At 42.6% G+C, this 21,462-nt stretch overlaps 1 protein-coding gene across 19 annotated transcripts in view; it reads left to right on the plus strand.

The window, feature by feature from the left end:
• The window catches only part of LOC100398456 (uncharacterized), a 149,780-nt gene that overhangs the window by 79,615 nt on the left and 48,703 nt on the right, over positions 1–21,462 (plus strand). For 4 of the 19 annotated variants that reach the window (XM_078345234.1, XM_078345235.1, XM_078345230.1 and 1 more), the window contains exons 1-3: positions 19,542–19,640; positions 20,016–20,324; positions 21,048–21,099. Coding sequence is in view for 8 of the 19 variants with exons in the window: in XM_078345224.1 (XP_078201350.1) it covers positions 21,091–21,099 (9 nt within the window). In the remaining 11 variants the exon portion in view is untranslated. The other 15 variants (XM_078345236.1, XM_078345231.1, XM_078345225.1 and 12 more) reach the window with 9 other exon arrangements.

The raw sequence follows: 21,462 nt of genomic DNA on the forward strand, positions 1-21,462 counted from the left end.
ATTTTATCCTAATGGTATAGAATTATATGAAATAAGTAAGCTCTACATTTGCCACAGTTTACTGCCTTAAAAGAGTCTGCAGACTGTGGCACAAGGAGGGGGATCTCAGGCTGAGTGTCGTGGACTCCTTGAATTGGGGAGATGCAGCTGAGAGTCCAGAGAGACCAAGGCAGTTAGAGTTTACAGGACAAGTTACTTAGGAAGAGAGCCGCACAGAGAGAGAGCTCTGGTGATCTTCAGGAGGTCCTCCTTGATAACTCAGCAGAGTGCTGTCTGGACCATGTGTATGAGGAAACCACCTGAGGTTGGGGAAAGAATCATCCAAAAAGGTTAAGGGAATAGAGCCCAGTGATGCTGGGGAAAGTGCCTGCTGTCACTGGCCAGGGTGAAAAACTCATGATTCATGAGCATTGGATAGAGTACTCAGAATGGTCTTGTCTTGACAATGAAGAATAATTAGCTCTAGAATAAACACTACAAATGTTGAAAGTAAAATTCAACACTATTGATTAACTGCACCATAAAAGCACCATAAAATTTACAATATCTGCTAATCTCATTCAAAGATTAGCCGGCAGGCAGGGTGTGGTGGCTCATGCTTGTAATCCCAGCACTTTGGGAGGCTGAGGTGGGCGAACACCAGCCTGGCCAGCATGGTGAAACCCATCTATACTAAAAATACAAAAATTAGCTGAGTGTGGTGGTGGGCGCCTGTAGTCCCAGCTACTCGGGAGGCAGAAGCAGGAGAACTGCCTGAACCCAGGAGGTGGACATTGCAGTGAGTTGAGATCATGCCATTGCACTCCAGTCTGGGCAACACAGTGAGACTCTGTCTCAAAATAAATAAATAAATAAATAAATAAATAAATAAGATCAGCAGGTTTGCAAAGAAACACGAAAATAACAACTCACTATGAGGAGAAAAATGAACTATGCAAAACTGACCCAGAACTTATACAGATGTCTGACTTACCAAATAAGGACATTAAAAAGTTTCCATAATTGTGTCTAGATGTTCAGAGACAAGCAGAGACATGGAAGATATTAAAAGATCAAACCAAACGTACAGATGGAACCTACAGTGTCTGTGATGAAAAATACACTGATTGGGATTAATAGCAAATTAGAAATGAAATAAAAGATTGGTAGATTTGAAGATAGCAGCAGAAACTTCAAAATGAAACCATAAGAAAATATAAAAAATGAGAAAGAAGCATCAGTGAGCTGTGTAACAACTTCAAGCTGTCTAACATATATGTAATTGAAATCCACAAGGAGAAGCGAGTGGAGAAGAGAAAGGTAAAATTTTTATTTGAAACATTAATGGCCAGAAATTTTATGCATTTTATGAAAACCATATTTCAGAGAACCAGGAAGCTTGATAAACCACAATCTGCAATTATAGTTTGAGATCTCATACTCCTTCTCAATATTTGGTGGAATAGAAAATCAAAAAGGATATCAAATACCTAAACAACACTATCAATCATGTTAGGTTATTGACCTAATATTTATAAAACATTCAATTTTCCAACAATAAAATATACATTCTTTTCAAGTGCACATGGAATATGCCAAAAGAGACTATAATTTGGTCCATCAAAGATGTTTTATAAATTTAAAAGAATTCAAGTCATTCAAAATACATTCTTTGGTTATAATGGAGTTAAATTATAAATAAATACCTAATTATATTTGGAAAATAATCAAATATTTGGAAACTAATACGAAACACATTTGTTTTTCTTCTTTCTTCTCCTCTTCTTCTTCCTTTTCTCCTCTCCATTCCCCACCTCTTCTTTCTTTTTCCTTTTCCTTCTCTTTATTATTCTTCCTTTTCTTTTTTGTTGCCTAGACTCTGTGCAGTGGTGTGATCATAACTCACTGCAGCCTCCAAACCCTGGGATGAGGTGACCTTCCAGCCTCAGCCTCCCTAGTAGCTAAGACTATAAGCACGTGCCACCATGCCTCCAACTATTTTTTGTAGAGACCAAGTCTCACTGGGTTGCCCAGGCTGGTCTCAAACTCCTGGACTCAAGCAATTCTCCCACTTTGACCTCTCAAATGCTGGAATTAGAGGCATGAACCACTGCACCCAACCTAAATAACATAATTCTAAATAACCCATTGGTCAAATTGCAAATTAAAGAGAGGGGGAATTAGAAGGTAATTTGAATTGAATGAAAATAAAAGCACATCAAAATTTGTGGGATGCCATTAAAACTGCACTTAGTGGAAAATTTATAGCAGTAAACATTCAAAAAAAGAAGTCTCTAATGAATGACCTCAGCCTCCTACCTTAAGAAACTAGAAACATTTAAAAGCAAAAATAGCTAAAAGTAAGCAGGAGAAAGGAAATAATAAACAAAATGAAATTGACAAGCCTCCAGCCAGAGTAACTAGGAAAAGAGGGAAAAAACAAATGACTAATATCAGGAATAAGAGTGGTTACATCACTATAGATTGTACAGACATTAAAATGAAGCATGGGGCTGGGTGCTGTGGCTTACGCCTATTTGCATATTTTAAGTAAAATATGCAATTAGTGACTCCTGCTTGTAATCCCAGTACCTTGGGAGGTTGAGGTGGGTGAATCACCTGACATCAGGAGTTCAAGACTATTCTGGCCAACATGATGAAACCCCATCCCTACTAAAGATATAAAAATCTCTCCAAGATTGGGAACAAGGCTAGGGTTTCTACTCACATCACATCTATTCTACGTTGTTCTGGAGAATCTGCTAGTACATTCAGGTCATACAACGAAATAAAGTAGTTGGCCTGGTACGGTGGCTCACACGAGTAATCCTAGCACATTGGGAGGCTGAGGTGGGCAGATCACCTGATTTCAGGAATTCGAGAGCAGCCCGGACAACATGGTGAAACCCTGTCTCTACTAAAAGTAGAAAAATTAGCCTGATGTGGTGGTGCCCACCTGTAATCCCAGCTACTTGGGAGGCTGAGGCAGGAGAATCATTTGAATCTGGGAGGCGGAGGTTGCAGTGAGCCAAGATCATGCCACTGCACTCCAGCCTGGTCAACAGAAGGAGATTCTGTGTCAAAAATAAAAATAGGGGCCAGGCACAGTGACTCACACCTGTAATCCCAGAACTTTGGGAGGCCAGGGCGGGCAGATTATCTGAGGTCGGGAGTTCAAGACTAGCCTAACCAACATGGAGAAACCCTGCCTATACTAAAAATACAAGATTAGCCGGGCGTGGTGGCGTGTGCCTATAATCACATCTACTTTGGAGGCCGAGGCAGGAGAATCACTTGAATCTGGGAGGCAGGGGTTGTGGTGAGCCAAGATGCGCCATTGCATTCTTGCCTGGGTAGCAAGAGTGAAACTCCATCTCAAAATTAAATAAATAAATAAAGTAGTTGACTTCTGAAATGGCAGAATGATTTCCATGAACCTTCTCTCTAGTGAAACAACCTTACTTGGTGAATTTTCTTTTTTTGAGATGGAGTTTCGCTCTTGTTGCCCAGGTTAGAGTGCAATGGTGCGATCTCAGCTCACCACAACCTCCGTTTCCCAAGTTCAAGTGATTCTCCTGCCTCAGCCTCCCAAGTAGCTGGAATTACAGGCACATGACGCACGCCCAGGTATTTTTTTGTAGAGATGGGGTTTCTCCATGTTGGTCAGGCTGTTCTTGAACTCCTGACCTCATGATCCACCTGCCTCAGCCTTCCAAAGTACTGGGATTACAGGTGTGAGCCACTGTGCCTGGCCTGTTTATTTTGAGACGGAATTTTGCTCTTGTTGCCCAGGCTGGAGTGCAGTGGCCTGGTCTTGGCTCACTGCAACCTCTCCCTCCCTCCTGGGTTCAAGAGATTCTCCTCCCTCGGCCTCCTAAGTAGCTGGGATTACAGGCATGCATCATTACACCCAGGCACCTAATTTTTTTTTTGAGACAGAGTCTTGCTCTGTCACCCAGGCTAGAATGCAGTGGCATGATCTTGGCTCACTGCAATCTCTGCCTCCTGGGTTCAAGAGATTCTCCTGCCTCAGCCTCCCGAGTAGCTGGGATTACAGGCACCTGCCACCTCACCCAGCTAATTTTTGTATTTTTAGTAGAGACAGCGTTTCACCATATTGGCCAGGCTGGTCTTAAACTCCTGACTTCGTGATCCACCCACCTTGGACTCCCAAAGTGCTGGGATTACAGGTGGGAGCCGCTGCATGTGGCCAAAAACATGTACTTTAAAAGAAACATTTGGGCCGGGGATGGTGGCTCATGCCTGTAATCCAGCACTTTGGGAGGCCAAGGTGGGCAGATCACCTGAGGTCAGGAGCTCAAGACCCCGTCTCTACTGAAAATACAAAAATTAGCCGGATGTGGTAGCAGATGCCTGTAATCCCAACTACTCAGGAGGCTGAGGCAGGAGAATCACTTGAACTTGGGAGGCAGAGTTTGCAGTGAGTCGAGATCACACCACTGCTCTCCAGGCTGGGTGACTGGGTGACAAGAATAAGACTCTGTCCCAAAAATAATAATAATTATAAATAAAAATAAAAGAAACATTTGAAGTTACAAAGTACCATGTGGCATATATGTTATCTTCTCTTTCCTACTATATATTAAGTTTACAGACAATGTTACAGAACTCTCCTTTCAGTAGATAAGCCAAACAATGTTTAATAAAACCAGAATTAAAATATGCAAGTATCAAGCACAGAATTGTTTATAACACATATGTGAGTTAATTTTCAAAGTGGCCTTGAACACTAGTACTTATTACACTGTTCAGATTAAAAGCATGTTATTTGAAAAAATTACTCCTGCTTTATACTTGTAATATGTTTAAATGATGTGCCTATTTTGATTTGTCTGAAGGCTAGATTGGATGTAAATCAAGAACATTCTGCATTTGTATTTATTGTGATAGAATGCCATATCTTCCTTCCTAGGAGTATGTACCACAGTATAGTTTTGTGACCAAATTCCAGCAAGCAGGGGAGGCTCAGCTCACCTGAGGGGATGTTTTTCCAGGCCCTTGGTCCCTTACTCACCCAAGAATGGAAAAGGGGACCATGCCAGCTGCAGTGAGCAATTAAGTAAATATCAGACCCCAAAGAGTTTTGCAGAAAGTGATTTATTTAGGCAGAGAGAAAGAAAAAGGTGAAAGAAATAGAAAAGAGAAAGAGCAGCTTCCACAATGTTGTGGAAGGAGATCCAGACATGGAGTCCGTACTGAGGTGGGAGAAGGGGACTTTTAACCTGGGAGGAATTCCCACCTCCTTCAGGTTTTCTGGGCCTATGAAAGGAGTTTCTTTAAACTTCAGCTGGAGTGATTGAACTTTGATTCTTTCCTGCACATGCCAAAGTTTAAACAAAGACCTCTAGTCCCCAATGAATGGGAGTTGGGAGTTATGGCACTGGGAAGGCCTTGTCTTTGAAACTACACCCCTTTGTGGACCCGGGAAAAGACTACATTCCCTCAGTTTTCCCAGACAGGCTATTCTGTCTCTGCCAATTATTATCTGTGTGACCTATGTCGTGGTTTAATCTTTCTATACTTCAATTATCTCAGCTGCAGAGTGAAGATAATATTGCCTACCTCACAGATAATGAACAGTTTGGCATGGAGTTTTCTGTTACTAGAGATAAAGACATACAAGTTAAGAATTTAAACATTAGAAATAAAATTGTTGGTCATTCCATTATATGAAAGAAGTTTCTTCTTATTGTATTAATATGAAATTATTTTTTTTTTATTTTATTTATTTGTTTATTTTTCTGAGATAGAGTCTCAGTTGCCCAGGTTGAAGAGCATGATCTTGGCTCACTGCAACCTCTGCCTCCCAGGTTCAAGTGATTATCCTGCCTCAGTCTCCCAAATAACTGGGCCTATAGGATCACACCCTGCTATTTTTTGTGTTTTTAGTAGAGACAGGGTTTCACCATGTTTGTCAGGCTGGTCTTGAATTCCTGACCTCAAGTGATCCACCTGCCTCAGCCTCCCAAAGTGCTAGGATTACAAGCATGAACCACTGTGCCTGGCCAAGATTCTTTTTAGAATTTGCATTTTTTCAGGTTTTTCTTCTGGTTAAGACATATGAAACAACTGTGTTTAATTTAAATATAATATTCTGTCTTTTAAAAAAAATAGAATACTCTCTTGACCTGTCTCTTGTTACTTGATTAAATATGGTGTGAACTAAGAAGCTGACTTTGTTTTATTCTAAATGAATAGCCAGTTGATCTTTCACTGTTAAATTCACTCACTATTATTTCATGAATTTGAAATTCCTTTTTTGTTGTATGCAAAATTATCCTTTGGAGTGGCTATTGCATTTGTAGGCTCTGTCTTACTGTTCAAAGTATTCTACTGCTGATGCTTAATCCAGATGGGCCAATCACAGGACCTCATCCTCCTAGTTTCACATTGAAGATTTCATTAATGAGTATTTGACTAAGTTGAACCACTGAGAGCTTGTCCTAAGATTTTCATAACTGGAAGTGTTTATGTTCCAATTACTTGGTGACTGAAATGCATTTGCAGTAAGAGAAATAATGTATGGAAATGTAGGAAAGCAAAGAGAAGCATGATGGTGAACAGGCTCAAGCAGTGTTTCGGCTGCTGATTCTACAGCTCAAAGACCCACACTATACTTCTGTTGTGGCTTCATCACGAGGCCAATAAATACCAATATCTAGCTGGGCATGTGTGGCTCACACCTCAAATCCCAGTGCTTTCGGAGGATTGCTTGAAGCTAGGAGTTGGAGACCAACCTGGGCAACATAATAAGAATCTATTGCTAAAAAAATAAAAGAAAATTAGTGGCTGGACATAGTGGCTCACACCTGTAATTCCAGCTCTTTGGAAGGCCGAGGCGGGCAGATCACCTGAGGTCAGGAGTTCGAGAACAGCCTGGCCAGCATGGTGAAAGCCCATCTCTACTAAAAAAGTACAAAAATTAGCTGGGCGTGGTGGCAGGTGCCTGTAATCCCAGCTACTCAGGAGGCTGAGGCAGGAGAGTTGCTTGAACCTGGGAGGCAGTGGTTCCAGTGAGCTGATATTGTGCCACTGTACTCCAGCCTGGGGGAAAACAGTGAGACTCCATCTCAAAAAAGAAAAAGAAAATTAGCTGGGTATGGTTAGGTATGCTTCTGTCATCCCAGCTGTTTGCAAGGTTGAGGTGACAGGTTGCTTGAGCCCACATGTTTGAGGTTACAGTGAGCTATAATTGCACCACTGCACTCCAGCCTGGGTGACAAAGCAGGACTCTGTCTCTAACTATTTAATACATACATACATATCAACATTTTCCATATACCATCATCTGTTCTGAGTTCTGCTTTAATCAATTATTCATTTATACTGTGCTAAATATAGTTTAATTACTATGACTTTAATCTTTTTTTTTTTTTTTTTTTTTTTGAGACTGAGTTTCACTCTTTTTGTCCAGGCTAGAGTGCAATGGTGAGATCTCAGCTCACCACAACCTCCACCCCCCAGGCTCAAGCAATTTTCCTGCCTCAGCCTCCCCAGTAGCTGGGATTATAGGCATGTGCCACCACACCCAGCTAATTTTGTATTTTTAGTAGAAACAGAGTTTCACCATGTTGGCCAGGCTGATCTGGAACTCCTGACCTCAAGTGATCCACATGCCTCAGCGCCCAAAGTGTTGGGATTACAGGCAGGAGCCACCACCACCTGGCTATGTTTTTTTTTTTTTTTAGTAGACACTGGGTCTCACTATGTTGCCAAGGCTGGTCTTGAAGTCCTGGGCTCAAGTGATCTTCCCTCCTCACCTCCCAAAGCACTGGAATTATAGGCATGAGTCACTGTACCTAGCCAAGTCTCTGTCTTTCATTCGGCAAATGGAAGTCTCATTTGGACTTCTAGGGGGAGTCAGACTTTCTGTCCACTCCCAAACTTGTCCAACACACCCTGTTTTGTTGTTGTTCTTGTTGTCCTGTTTCCTTTTGTTTCAGGATTTCAGCAGCCTGAAGCCATGGTTTTTAATTTCCATCTCTAGTGATAAGCAAAAAAGAGGGATGAGGAATGGGCTTTGCTGGCCCAACCAGAAACAGAAACTAAGAACCCATGACTGTATTCTCTCTGTTGGACACCCATGCTAAAGCATCTTCAGTGCACTGTGGCAGGGTGGGAGCGTGGCTGTGACTGCCATAGCGAAGTACTGCGCCTGGGCAGCAAAGACAACGGAAATCTATGGTCTCACCATATGGAGGCTGGAAGGCCAAGATCAAGGAGCAGGTTGGTTTCTCCTGAGGCCTCTCCTCGGCTTTTAGATAGCCATCTTCTCCCATGCCCGTCTCATAATCATCCTAGTGTGTAAGACTGTGCTCTTATCTCTTCTTTTTAGAAAGACACCAGTCATATTGGATTATGATCCCCGTTTAACTTAATTACATTTTTCAAAGTCTTGTCTTGAAATGCCACATTCTGAGGTCCTGGGTATTAGGACTTCAACGTAGGAATTTTGAAGGGGATGCAGTTCAGTCCATAATAGAGGGAGGGGATCTGTGCACAGAGGTTATCACACTGCTGCATGTGGGAAACTTTGGCTTAATGATTTGATCCTTGCCAAACCCCTCTTGCTTTCCTGGCTCACTGGGTGACTGAATTCTAACCAACCGCCTGCCCAGCTCTGACCAACAAAGGTTTAAAATCTAGATCATGTACAGACTTCACTGAGCACCTACATAACTAAGTGGCTAAATGACTACCATCAAACTTCTCTCTGGCCTTAGGTTCAGAATGGCCAGCAGGCGGCCACATGTACCTAACCCAGTCAGAAGGGAATGACCCAGGGTGACTGGCTCTCTTTATCAAGCTTGGGCTACTCAAGTCCCCTCTTTGAAGAACAGTCACAGATTACATATGCAGATAAGCAGGAAACTGACATCTTTGTCTCCAGCAGTTGAGCTGGTGCCTGCTAAGGCGGTGCAGGAAGTTAATGAACTTCATCAACTGAGCAAAATTGTGTCTCTGCTTGAGTAAGTTCATGTTTCTGAAGAGACAGCTCATAGCACACATCAGATTCTTAACCTGTGTCCCTTCTCCCTAAAAGTCACTTTCCAAAGGAGATTCAAATTCTGACCTATCCACAAATCTTACTTCCATGATTTTGAAAATAAGACGGTAGATTTGCTCTCAGAGTTCCATCTGGAGTCCTGTGCTCTACGCACCCTTGGGTGTCATCAGGGCCATGACTGTGTGGTGGCTTCCAGAGAGAAGTCCAAGGGAATCTGCCTGCTTGCCTGGGGGCTTCCTTGACACAGAGTGAGCGACCCTTCCCTCCCAGCACTGAGAGGGCAGGGGCACTGGACTAAGCTATAAGTCCCAGGGTTCTGAAGAGAGCTAATCACAGAAAGAGAACTTGTATTTGGCAAGTTCCAGTGCCATACCCACTCCAGAACTTCCCCTGGAACTTGGAAGTGCTAAGTGAACCCAGCTGCAAAGGACAGAATGATGCACGGAGTATATTCGAAAAACCTAGAGTTCAATGCCTGGCACTGTTCTCTTAAGTTCTTCTGGTTGGTTTTTTCCCTCTGCTTATTATCGCTGGAGCTTCCTTTTGTTGAAACTCCCTCCCCTGCAGACTCAGTCCTACAAATGCCAGCTCTGTTTCCTTTATTTTTATTATTTTTGAGGTGGAGTCTCACTTTGTCACCCAGATTGGAGTGCAGTGGCACAATCTCAGCTCATTGCAATCTCCGCCTCCCAGGCTCAAGTGATTGTCCTGCCCCAGCCTCCTGAATAGCTGGGATTACAGGCATATACCACAACTGCCTGGCTAATTTTTGTATTTTTAGTAGAGACAGGGTTTCGCCATGTTGGCCAGGCTGGTCTTGAATGCCTGACCTCAAATGATCCACCTTTCTCGGCCTCCCAAAGTGTTGGGATTACAGGCATGAGCCACCGTGCCTGGCCCCAGCTTCATTTCCTTTAACCAGAGAGAGTGCTGGGCTCTGCCTACAGCTCTCCTCCCCATGCCACTGCCTAGAGTATCTCAGGCTGTAAGCTGGGGCAGTCAGGGCTCACCTCACTTCATCCCTGTCTCTCTGGAATGCTGTCCTTCAACTGCCTGATGTCCATGGTCTGGTGAGCCACCATTTCCTTTATTTTGTCTGCTGTTTGAGTTCTTTCAGACAGGAGGATAAAGTTGGTTCCTGTTACTTCATCTTGGCTGAAAGCATAAGTCCATAGTCATTTATATATTCCAGAAAATAAGAGACGCAAAGGCATGATTGTTGTATGCTGCTGTATCACACCACAGTCCACACTGAACCTGTTGCTCCTGCCACCGAGATGTTTAGGAGTTGGTCTTTGTGGCTTTTCTGAGGCCACAGTAGTCCCGTCTCTCCAGTCCTTCTGATGCTGCAAGTCCTCTGGGGCTCCACTACTGTGTTTGTGGGAGCAAGACAGATTGCAGCAGCCAGCAAGCCCCTTTTGCTCAGAGGGAATAATAGTATGAAAGAGATCCTGGTAAAAGGGGCTGCTTCTCCTGGAAGTAAAGGGCCTCACCGGGGATGAAGCCTGCAGTTCTCTTATTTAAGGGAGTTGGGAGGCAATGGTTGCTACCCACCTTTCAGACTCTGGACCTGTCAGTAACAACTTTGTTTTCAGCGTCCCACCTTTCAAAGTCATCCCTCGGCTGGATGAGGGGTTGTTACCTCAAGAATATTCTAAGAATTTCATTACCAAGTCATCCCTTTTTCTCCTATAGGGAATCTAAGACCTCCAAGCAGCAGGGAGGGAGTTCAGAATACATATTCAGGTTGTTCCAGCTCAGAATACTGATGTAGACACAGTTAGCACCCACACAGCTATAGGACATCCTCCAGGTGACAGAAAAGATGGTCAATGAATTAGGGATCCCAAATAGAGTCACAGATGGGAGTGGAGCCAGGGTTCATGGGAATTGGACCCAAGGTCTCTGCATGACTACTTGGATTAGCCTTCACATCTTGGGAGGTTGTCCATGTAAAGCAATGAATGGGGCCTCATTGGAGAACTGGGGTGCTAGTTCCAGTTTGTCAGTGAGTGCTCTGTGACGTCGCTTTGCTTTTCTGGGCTCAGATTCCTCCTATGCACAATGAGAGTTAATATCTGTGATGGTTAATTTTATGTGTTAACTTGGTCACGGGGTGCCCAGATATTCTGGATGTGTCTTTAAGGGAGTTTCAGAATGAGATTAACATTTAAACCAGCAGACTGACAGAATGGCCATTATTAGAAAGACAAGACTTGTCTGAAGGTACTGAGTTATCTCAGTTGATTGTTCATGGTCAGTTATAGACTGAACCCCTTGTTCCACTCTTTCTCCCATTCTCACTAACTGCACTTGACTAGTCTTTAAAAAAAAGTAAAAAACACGGATGTTGGCATGGATGCAGAGAAAAAGGAACACTTATACACTGTTGGTGGGAGTATAAACCTCTACAGAAAACACCGTAGAGTTTTCTCAAAGAGCTAAAAATAGAACCAGCAATCCCAGTAATGGATATCTACCAAAAGGAAAAGAAGACATTATATAAAAAAGATCACTGGGTGCAGTGGCTCATGCCTGTAATCCCAGCATTTTGGGAGGCCGAGGCTGGAGGATCACAAGGTCAGGAGTTCCAGACCAGCCAGGCCAATAAGGTAAAACCCATCTCTACTAAAAACATACAAAAATCAGCCAGGCATGATGGCATGCACCTGTAATCTGACCTACTCGGGAGGCCGAGGCAGAGAATTGCTTGAACCTGGAAAGCGGAGGTTGCAGTAAGCTGAGATCATACCACTGCACTCCAGCCTGGGCAACAGAGCAAGACTCCGTCTCAAAAAGAAAAAAAGGCATGTGTGGCTCAAGCATATTATCGCAGCACTTTGTGAGGCTGAGGCGGGCAGATCCCTTGAGCCCAGCAGTTCAAGACCAACCTGGGTAATATGGCAAAACCCTGTCTACAAAAAATACAAAAATGAGCCTAGTGTGATGGCATGTGTCTGTAGTCCCAGCTACTTGGTAGATTGAGGCAGAAGGATCCCTTGCACCCAGGAGGCTGAGGCTTCAGTGAGCCAGAAATGCACCACTACATTCTAGTTTGGGTGACAGAGTAGATCCTGTCTCAAAAAACAACAACAAAACCCACCACCAGCATTTGAATATTCCTATCAGCACTATTCACAATATCAAAATCACGGAACCAAGCTAAGTGTCCATCAACGGTTGACTGGATAAAGAAAATATAGTACATATACACCATGGAATATTACCCAGCTTTTAGTCCTTTGCAGCAACATAGATGGAACTGGAGGTTATTATCCTAAGCAAAGTAGCTCAGAAACAGAAAAGCAAATACTGCATGTTCTTACCTATAAGTGGGGGCTAAACAATAGATACACATCGACACAAAGATGGAAATGATAGATACAAAGATGGAAATGGGGACTCCAAAAGGGAGGAGGGTGGGAAGTGGGTGAGGGCTCACTATTTGCGTAATGTTCACTACTTCGGTAATGAGTACACTAGAAGTCCAATCCCCACTAGTTCACAATATTCCCATGTAGCAAACATGCACATGTACCCCTTGAATCTAAAATCAAGCACAATTAAAAATGTAAAAATTTTATTATTCTAAAAATAACTTCCCCTGCGTGGGTGCGGCGGCTCATGCCTGTAATCCCAGCACTTTACCAGGCTAAGGTGGGCAGATCACCTGAGGTTGGGAGTTTGAGACCAGCCTGACCAACATGGAGAAACCCTGTCTCTACTAAAAATATAAAAGATTAGCCGGGCATGCTATTGCATGTCTGTAATCCCAGCTACTCAGGAGGCTTAGGCAGGAGAATCGTTTGAACCCGGGAGGCGGAGATTGCAGTGAGCTGAGATAGTGCCATTGCACTCCAGCCTGAGCAACAAGAGCGAAACTCCATCTCAAAAAAAAAAAAAAAAAAAGACTCCTCCCTCAAAGAAAAACAGCAAAAACCCCCACTACAAGAGAAAAAAAAGTTGGGAGACTGAGTAACTTCTCTTCCTTGATGTGAGTGGGCCTTATCTGGTCACTTGAAGGCTTGAATAAAACAAAAAGGCTAACTGTCCCTTAAGTAAGAGGAAATTCCTCCTGCTTTACTACCTTCTTACTGACACATTAGCTTTTTTCTACCTTTGGACTTGAACTGAAACATCTGCTCTTCCTGGGTCTCAAACCTGCAGGCCTTCAGTCTGGAACTACACAACTGCTCTCCTGGGTCCCCAAACATGAACTCATCATTCTTCAGATCTTGAGAGTTGACAACCGCCATGACTGCATGATTGCATAAGCCAATTCCTTATAATAAATCTCTCTCATATACACACACACACACACACACACACACACAGAGTGTTTCTCTGGAGAACCCTGATACAATAGTTAAATCATATTTACTAAGGAATTACAATATTCCAGGTAGGCCTTGGACTAGGAGCTCCCACATTTTATTTTCAGAGCCCAGTTGAAGACGGCAAGAGTGAAAACCAGAGAGGGGAAGTTCCCATGCCATGGAGAAAGAGCCATGTTAGGTTGTCCCCTCTCCTGCTGTCCCAAATGTGAGTGTATGTATCAGGTTTGTGTTATCTATTCTTTAAAATTATTAATTCATACTGTCATAAGTAACAGTAAAATGCATTGCCCTTTCATGTAAGTATAAAAACTCTTTTGACCAGTGTCCCCAGGTAGCTTCTTCCACAAAGGTAATGACTGCTATCACTTTAGTGAGAATATTTTCCCTGGTATTTTATCCATTATACATGAACCTATAGAAAACATAAATTCTCTCATATTTTATAAAAATTTGAATTGTAGCTCAGCTCGGCCCTGGCTACCAGCACCAGCTGGACAGTAAGGACTCTCAGAGGTGAACACAATATGCCTCCACATGCCTTTCTGAAAGTTCAGTTAGCAACTGAATAGCACCCTTCTGAAGGTGTGAATTCCAACTCTGCGAAGCTCTTCTCTGAATACCTGCGGTACCCAGCACGATCCAGGCACTGCCTCTGCCTCTTCTGTCTGTCTAATCCTAGCTCTGTGGGGCCACTCTTGTGAGCTTCTAGGTTCTGAGGATCTTAATCTTTTCCATTTGTTTCCCAGCACTACACAGGTAGCTGCTACCTGCTGTTGTCATCCTGTGTTAGCTCAGTGTTCATTTTTACCATTAAAACACCTGCTTTAACCAAGCCTCATCAAATTCTCTCAGCTGTAATACTTGAGTGATCTCTTCTTTACCATTTGGACCCTGATTGATGTAAATATACTTGCACATATATCAACAAAAATTTATTTCATTATTATAAAGTCATATAAGTGGAACTGCAATATTGTAAGTCCTTTAAAGTTTAATTAAAATGAGGTTCTTGCTAAGAATGTATATTGGGTAAAGGGCCTCCTGTTTAATAAATTCTGCTGGGAAAACTGGATATCCATATGCAGAAGAGCAAAACTAGGTCCCTACCTGTCACCACATACAAAAAATCAACTCAAAATGGATTAAAGACTTAAACATAAGTCCCAAAATATAAAAATACTAAAAGTAAACCTAGAGAAACTTCTTCAGGGCATTGGTCTAGGCAAAAATTTTATGACTAAGACTAAAAAAGCAGACAGGCCGGGCACAGCGGTGTACACCTGTAATCCTAGCACTTTGGGAGGCTGAGGTGGGCAGACTGCTTGAGCACAGGAGTTTGAGACCAGCCTACATGGTGAAACCCCATCTCTACTAAAAATACAAAACCTAGGCATGGTGGCAGGTGCCTGTAATCCCAGCTGCTCGGGAGGCTGAGGCAGGAGAATCACTTGGGCTCAGGAGGTAGAGGCTGCAGTGAGCTATGATCATACCACTCCACTCCAGCCTGGGCAACAGAGTGAGATCCTGTATCAAAATAAATAAACAAACAAATAAATAAAAAGCACAGACAACAACAACAAAAAGAGATAAATGGTACTGTAGAAACTAAAAAGCTGCACAGCAAAGGAAACAATCAAGAGAGTGGAGACAACCTGTAGAATGGTAGAGAATACTTGTAAACTATTTATCCAAAAGGGACTAATATCCAGAATATGCAAATAACTCAAAAAAACTGGACAGCAAAAACAGAACAAAAATGTGGGCAAAGGATCTGAATAGACATTTCTCACAAAAATACATACAAATGGCTAACAAATGTATGAAAAAATGTCCAATCATCAGGGAAATGCCAATCAAAATCACTATGTGGTATTGTCTTACTCTAGTTAGAATGGCTATTATCAAAACGACAAAAAAATGCTGATAAGGATGCAGAGAAGAGGGAACTCTTAGACGTTGGTGAGAATGTGAATTAGTACAGTCACTATAGAAAATCGTGTGAAGGTTTCTCAAAAAATAAAATAGAACTACCATACAACCCAACAATCACACTGCTGAGCGCGTATCCAAAGGAAGGGAAATCCATATATCAAAGGGATACCTGCACTCCTGTGTTTATAGCAGCACTATTTGCAATAGCTAAGATATGATATCAACCTAAACGTCCACCAACAGATGGATGGAAAAAGAAAGTCTGGTATATATACACAGTGAAATATTATTCAGCTATAAAAAATGCAATCCTATCATATGCAACAACATGGATGGGCTTGGATGTCACTAAGTGAAATAAGTCAGGCACAGAAAGATAAATATTGCATGTTTTCACTTATATTTGGGAGCTTCAAAAAGTGGGGCTCATAGAAGTAGTAGAATTATGGGTATTAGAAGGTGAGGGGGTAGTGGGGAGGGGAGGATGGGGAAAGATTGATATATGAATACAAAATTACAGCTAGATAGAAGACATGAGCTCTGGTGTTCTGCAGCCCTGTAGGGTAAATATAATTGGATTTAATTTATTGTATATTTTCAAAAATCTAGAAGAGAGGATTTTTAATGTTTACAACACAAAGAAAAATAAATGTCTGTGGTGAGGGATATGCTAATCAGCCTGATTTGATCATTATACATTTTAGACACATGTCAAAATATCAGTCTATAGCCCCTAAATATGTACAATTATTAGGTGTCAGCTAAATATAAAAGGGAGAAAGGTACAAAAAAAGAAGAAATGAGAGGCAAAAAATGACCCTCCAGAGTTTACATGAATCAAATTCACAATAAAAATGAATAGTTGTGATGGTTAATTTTATGTATATACTTGACTTGGCCACAGGGTGTCCAGATTAAACATTACTTATAGGTGCATCTATGAAGGTGTTTCCAGATTAGATTAGCATTTGAATCAGTAGATTCAGTAAAGCAGATTGCCCTCCTCATGTGTATGGCATCATCCAATCTGCTGAGGGCCTGGATAGAACACGAGGCAGAAGAAGGAGGAATTCACCCATATTTTCTGCCTCATTGTTGAACTGGGACATTTCATCTAATCCTCTGTCCTTAGACTGGGATTTACACCATTAGGTTCCCTGGTTCTTAGGCCTTTGGACTGATACAGAATTATACCACCAGCATTCCTGGGTCTCCAGCTTGCAAATGACAGATTGTGGGACTTCTCAGCCTCCATAATCATGTGTATCAATTTCTCGTAATCAATCTCTCTTTCTCCCTCCCTCCTCTTATTGGTTCTGTTTCTCTGGAGAATCCTAATACACTAGGAATAAACATTTCCTCAAGACCATACCATAAATGTATATTACTCTTTTTTTCAACTCTTAAACTTGAAAATATTTTATTTATTTCCCCCAATTGGAAACAACTTGTATGTCCCTGGACTGGGGAATGGATAAGGAAACTGGCAAATCCATACCAAGAAATAGGACTCAGCAAGAAAAACAAGCAGAGGTACCGGTACACAAAACACAGAAGGATCTCAATTGCATTGTGTTTAGTAAAATATAACAGATTCAAGACGACATACTGTATGATTCCATTTATATAATATTCTAAAAAAGGTAAACATGTAGGCCCAATGAATAGATAGTGGTTGCAAGAGGCCAACAGTGGTAAGAGAATCTGATTTTAAAAAAGGAGCATGGAGAACTTTTTTGACAGAGATAAAACAATTTTGTATCTTGCTTGTGGTGGTGGCTACACAAATCTATGCATGTGTCAAAACTCATAAAATTATGCACTCAATAGGCCAGATGTGGTGGCTCACGCCTGTAATCCTAGCACTTTGGGAGGCTGAGATGAGTGGATCATGAGGTCAGGAGTTTGAAACCAGCCTGGCCAAGATGGTGAAACCCCATCTCTACTAAAAATACAAAAATTAGCTGGGCATGGTGACACATGCCTGTAATCCCAGCTACTTGGGAGGCTGAGGCAGAGAATTCCTTGAACCTAGAAGGCAGAAGTTGCAGTGAGCTGAGATTGTGCCACTGCACTCCAGCCTGGTCAATGGAGCAAGACTTCATCTCAAATAAATAAATAATTATGCCCTAAATAAAGTGAACTTTTCAGTATATAATGCACAAATTTGGCCAGGTGTGGTGGCTCATGCCTGTAATCCCAGCCCTTTGGGAGGCCAAGGCGGATGGATCACCTGAGGTCAGGAATTCAAGACCAGCCCGGCCAGCAGGGTGAAATCCTGTCTTTATTAAAAATACAAAAAATTAGACGGGTGTAGTGGTGGGTGCCTGTAATCTCAACTACTCGGGATAGTGAGGCAGGAGAGTTGCTTGAACCTAGAAGGCGGAGGCTGCAGTGACCTGAGATGGTGCCATTGTACTCCAGCCTGGGCAACAAGAGCAAAAAACTCTGTCTCCAAAATGCAAAACAAAACAAAACAAAAACCAAAAGAAAATAAAGAATAAATTTTTTAAACAGTAAATTCCAATAAAAGATATTTCACATATTTTTACTTAAATATTTGCATTTCTTTGAATTCCCATAATGGACTTAAAAAGTTTTGCTGGAAAGGGAATGGAGTTGCTTATTTTTCTCTATTATAAAATGTAACCGATATTAAATTTATGGTTTGTCTTTGGTATCATATCCCTTTTTGTTTTTTTTTTTGCGACAAGCTCTTATTTTGTCACCCAGGCTGGAGTGCAGTGGTGCCGTGATGGCTTACTGCAGCCCTGGGCTCAAGTGATCACCCCATCTAAGCCTCCTGAGTAGCTGGGATCATAGGTGTCTGCCTCCCTGTCCACGATGGTGCCCACCTTGGTCTTGAACTCCAAGGGTCAAGTGATCCTCCTGCCTCCGCCTCCCAAAGTGCTGGGATTACAGGTGTGAGCCATCGTGCCTGGCCCACATGTCAATTTTTAAATATGTATACTCCTTTAGTGGTTTAAATGTTTCAATCTTGTATACATGTGAGATTTTTATCATGTGTGATCTATGTATATTATTTTATATTCCAGATTGTTTGGAATGACATGCTCTTTGGAATACTCCATTCTTTCTCTCGCTGTTTTGAAATGCTGTATTTATTACACATTAAAAGAATTCTTTTTTTTTTTTTTTTTTTGAGACAGAGTCTCGCTCTGTTGCCCAGCCTGGGTGGTGCAATCTCGGTTCACTGCAACCTCTGCTCCCAGGTTTAAGCGATTCTCCTGCCTGGGCCTCCTGAGTAGCTGGGACTACATGTGTATGCCACCATGCGCGGCTAATTTTTGTATTTTTAGTAGAGACAGGGTTTCACTATGTTGGTCAGGCTGGTCTTGAACTCCTGACCTTGTGATCCACCCACCTCAGCCTCCCAAGTGCTGGGATTTACAGGCGTGAACCACCACGTCTGGCCCTAAAGGAAAACTCTTAATCATGGTGTCTTACTTCCATATAGCAGGTGCCAAACTACTTTGAATACAACAGTATTTTACATTATTTTATAGAGATATTTCTTAGGCATCTTTTTTCCTGCTTATAAAAACGTATACTCGCTGTTCATTTAGGTTTTTACTTATTCCGGATAAAGTTGAGAATGCTTTTGTAAAGTACACAGTACACTAAAGATCAAAGAGAAAAAATACATACAAAAATTTGTTGATATTCTTTTAGAAATTTTGTCTTCCCATTTAAGAAAGGAATAGATTACATGTATTTCCATTTAGTTCAGCAATTTTAATGTCACGGGAACTAACGTGATATTTTCTTCATTCAGATTATGTTTATTTTCTGACTGATCTTCCATTTCCGTTTATGGCTTTACCGATTTGATGAAGTAGCTTTCCGGTCACACTTCCCCATTTTCTCCGCTGGAAAACAATCAGTGATAGGGTCAAACAGTCTTTTACTGTAACGATGAGATCTACTTTCCTACATTAAAGTGACACTGGCGCGCAGCTGTTCTTTCCTTGACGCGTCAGTGTCTGAACTGCACACTTGCTGTACACAGACCTCCCCTGCAACGCATCTTTGGGGCGCACGGGTAGAGCCGGGGCTGCAAGCAGCTCGCGCACCAACTCAGACCGCATTTGCCTACTACCGAGCCGGGCGCTTCTCGGCCAATCTCAAAGGCTGCTCGCGGGGCCTCATGGGAAAGGTAGTTTCCAGGTTGGGTGCGGACAGCGTCAGGCCTTCTGCGCGGGCTCTGCGCATGCCTTGTCTGCCGGCTACCTCTAGGTTTCCGCCTTTTCTTGTTTTTCTTAGGTCTTACGTGGGAAGCAGTCCCGGGATTGCAAGGGTCTGCGTGCTCTTCTAGGGCGAATGCAACCCGATGAGGGAGCGGGGTAAGCCCCGGCGGGTTGGGCAGGGACAGAGGGAGGCCCGCGTGACTCCCGGGACAAGTGCCGGGTGGTGGGGAGGAGCCCCGGGGACCTCCCTAGGGAACTCCCGGACGACCGGGCTGCAGCATCTGTCAGGACGCTAGGCCGGTTCTTCAGAGGGACAGCCTCTGTACAGAGCGGCCTACGCAGTGGGGGAGGCCGTGGAAGAGGTATGTGCGCTTGCGCGATGCGCGCGCCGAGCTTTGCGGGAGGGGCAGTGCTCGGGGCTAGCTTGTGCGCGTGTGTGAGGGCGCTGCGGAAGTTGGGCTGGGAAGGGCGGGTGCGGTCCCAGCCCAGCTTAGACAGACTCGGTTTCTCCTTCTGCATTCATCCTTCTAGGTTCCGAACTGCCCTTTAGTTGTGTACATCATTGCATCTTGATATTTGCTGTTCCTCTGTCCTGACTTGACCTTGGACTCAGGAAGGATCTTCAATAATTACCTAATTTTGGCCGGGTGCGGTGGCTCACGCTTGTAATCCCAGCATTTTGGGAGGCCGAGGCGGGTGGATCACCTGAGACCAGGAGTTCGAGACCAACCTGACCAACATGGAGAAACCCCGTCTCTACTAAAAATACAAAAACTAGCTGTGCGTGGTGGCGCAAGCCTGTAATCCCAGTTACTGAGACAGGAGAATTGCTTGAACTCGGTAGGTGGAGTGAGCCAAGATCACACTATTGCACTCCAGACTGGGCAAAAAGAGCAAAATTCCGTCTAAAACAAACAAACAAAATTATCCCATTAAAAATTTTTTTTGTTTGTGAAGGTCACTAACTTGTTCAGGGTCACAATTTGTTAGTAGGGAAGACTAAAAGAACCCCAAGCCATTACTGTCTACTTTTCCACACACATCAAAGCAAGTTTAAAATATCCTTTTGAGAAATAGCAACAACGTTGAAAAACTTAAAACTTTTTTTTTCTTTGAAGCACTGCCGCTTGTGGCTTTCTGTAGAGTCACTCACCAGAAGTTAAGTAACATTATTGGGAAAACAGATGGCTTAATCCTATTTTTTACAATAGCTTTAGTGAGGTGTTAATGTTTTTATTAAATGTATTGCTAACTTGTATGGCCAATACTGTCATTATAAATTTTTGGTGAACACCAAGGGAGATTAAAATCCTTAGGAAGCAAATATTTACGTTTACCCGGTGAAAAATCTTGTGCCCAGGAGTTACGTGATCATGTTGGAGTTATATTAGGGTGGTGTTTCACCATTTCTATGACCTGTTCCGAAGTGTCAAAGGACATTGATATTCTCCCGGAGGGAGCATTTTTACCTGTTGAGTGTTTATGTCTTCTTAAGGCAGAAGAACCTGGGAGTTGCCAACCAGGCCAAATCTTTCATGACCCCATTCCTCTTTTCTAACGCAGCTGTACCTTCAGAGTTGTCTCCATCTTTCAAGAACAGAACAAAATGAACAAGGTAAGTTTATTAATTCCTTACTTTATTTTATAGGGGACTTTGTGAGATTTGTGTCAATATGTTAGGATGAGAAATTAGTAACAGATGAAAATTGAACTTGCCAGAGAATGTAAAGTAGCAGATCAGTAGTAGGGCAAAGTTAGAGTCAATAAGTTGAGCTTCATATGTTTCTTACGTTTCTGACAACCATGGCAGAATTCACTGGATACAGACAGACCGACTCCTCTGAAGACACAAAGACTTCCTGGAAGATACCTTTTTTGGTCATAACATAGGTACATATAGTGAATAACCTTCTAGTGATAGCCCTGAAATGAATGCAGCCTATTGAGTTAAACTGCTTTTTTAATTTTTATGTTACTC

The sequence above is a fragment of the Callithrix jacchus genome, chromosome 12 (genome assembly GCF_049354715.1).
Source record: "Callithrix jacchus isolate 240 chromosome 12, calJac240_pri, whole genome shotgun sequence".
NCBI lineage: Eukaryota > Metazoa > Chordata > Mammalia > Primates > Cebidae > Callithrix > Callithrix jacchus.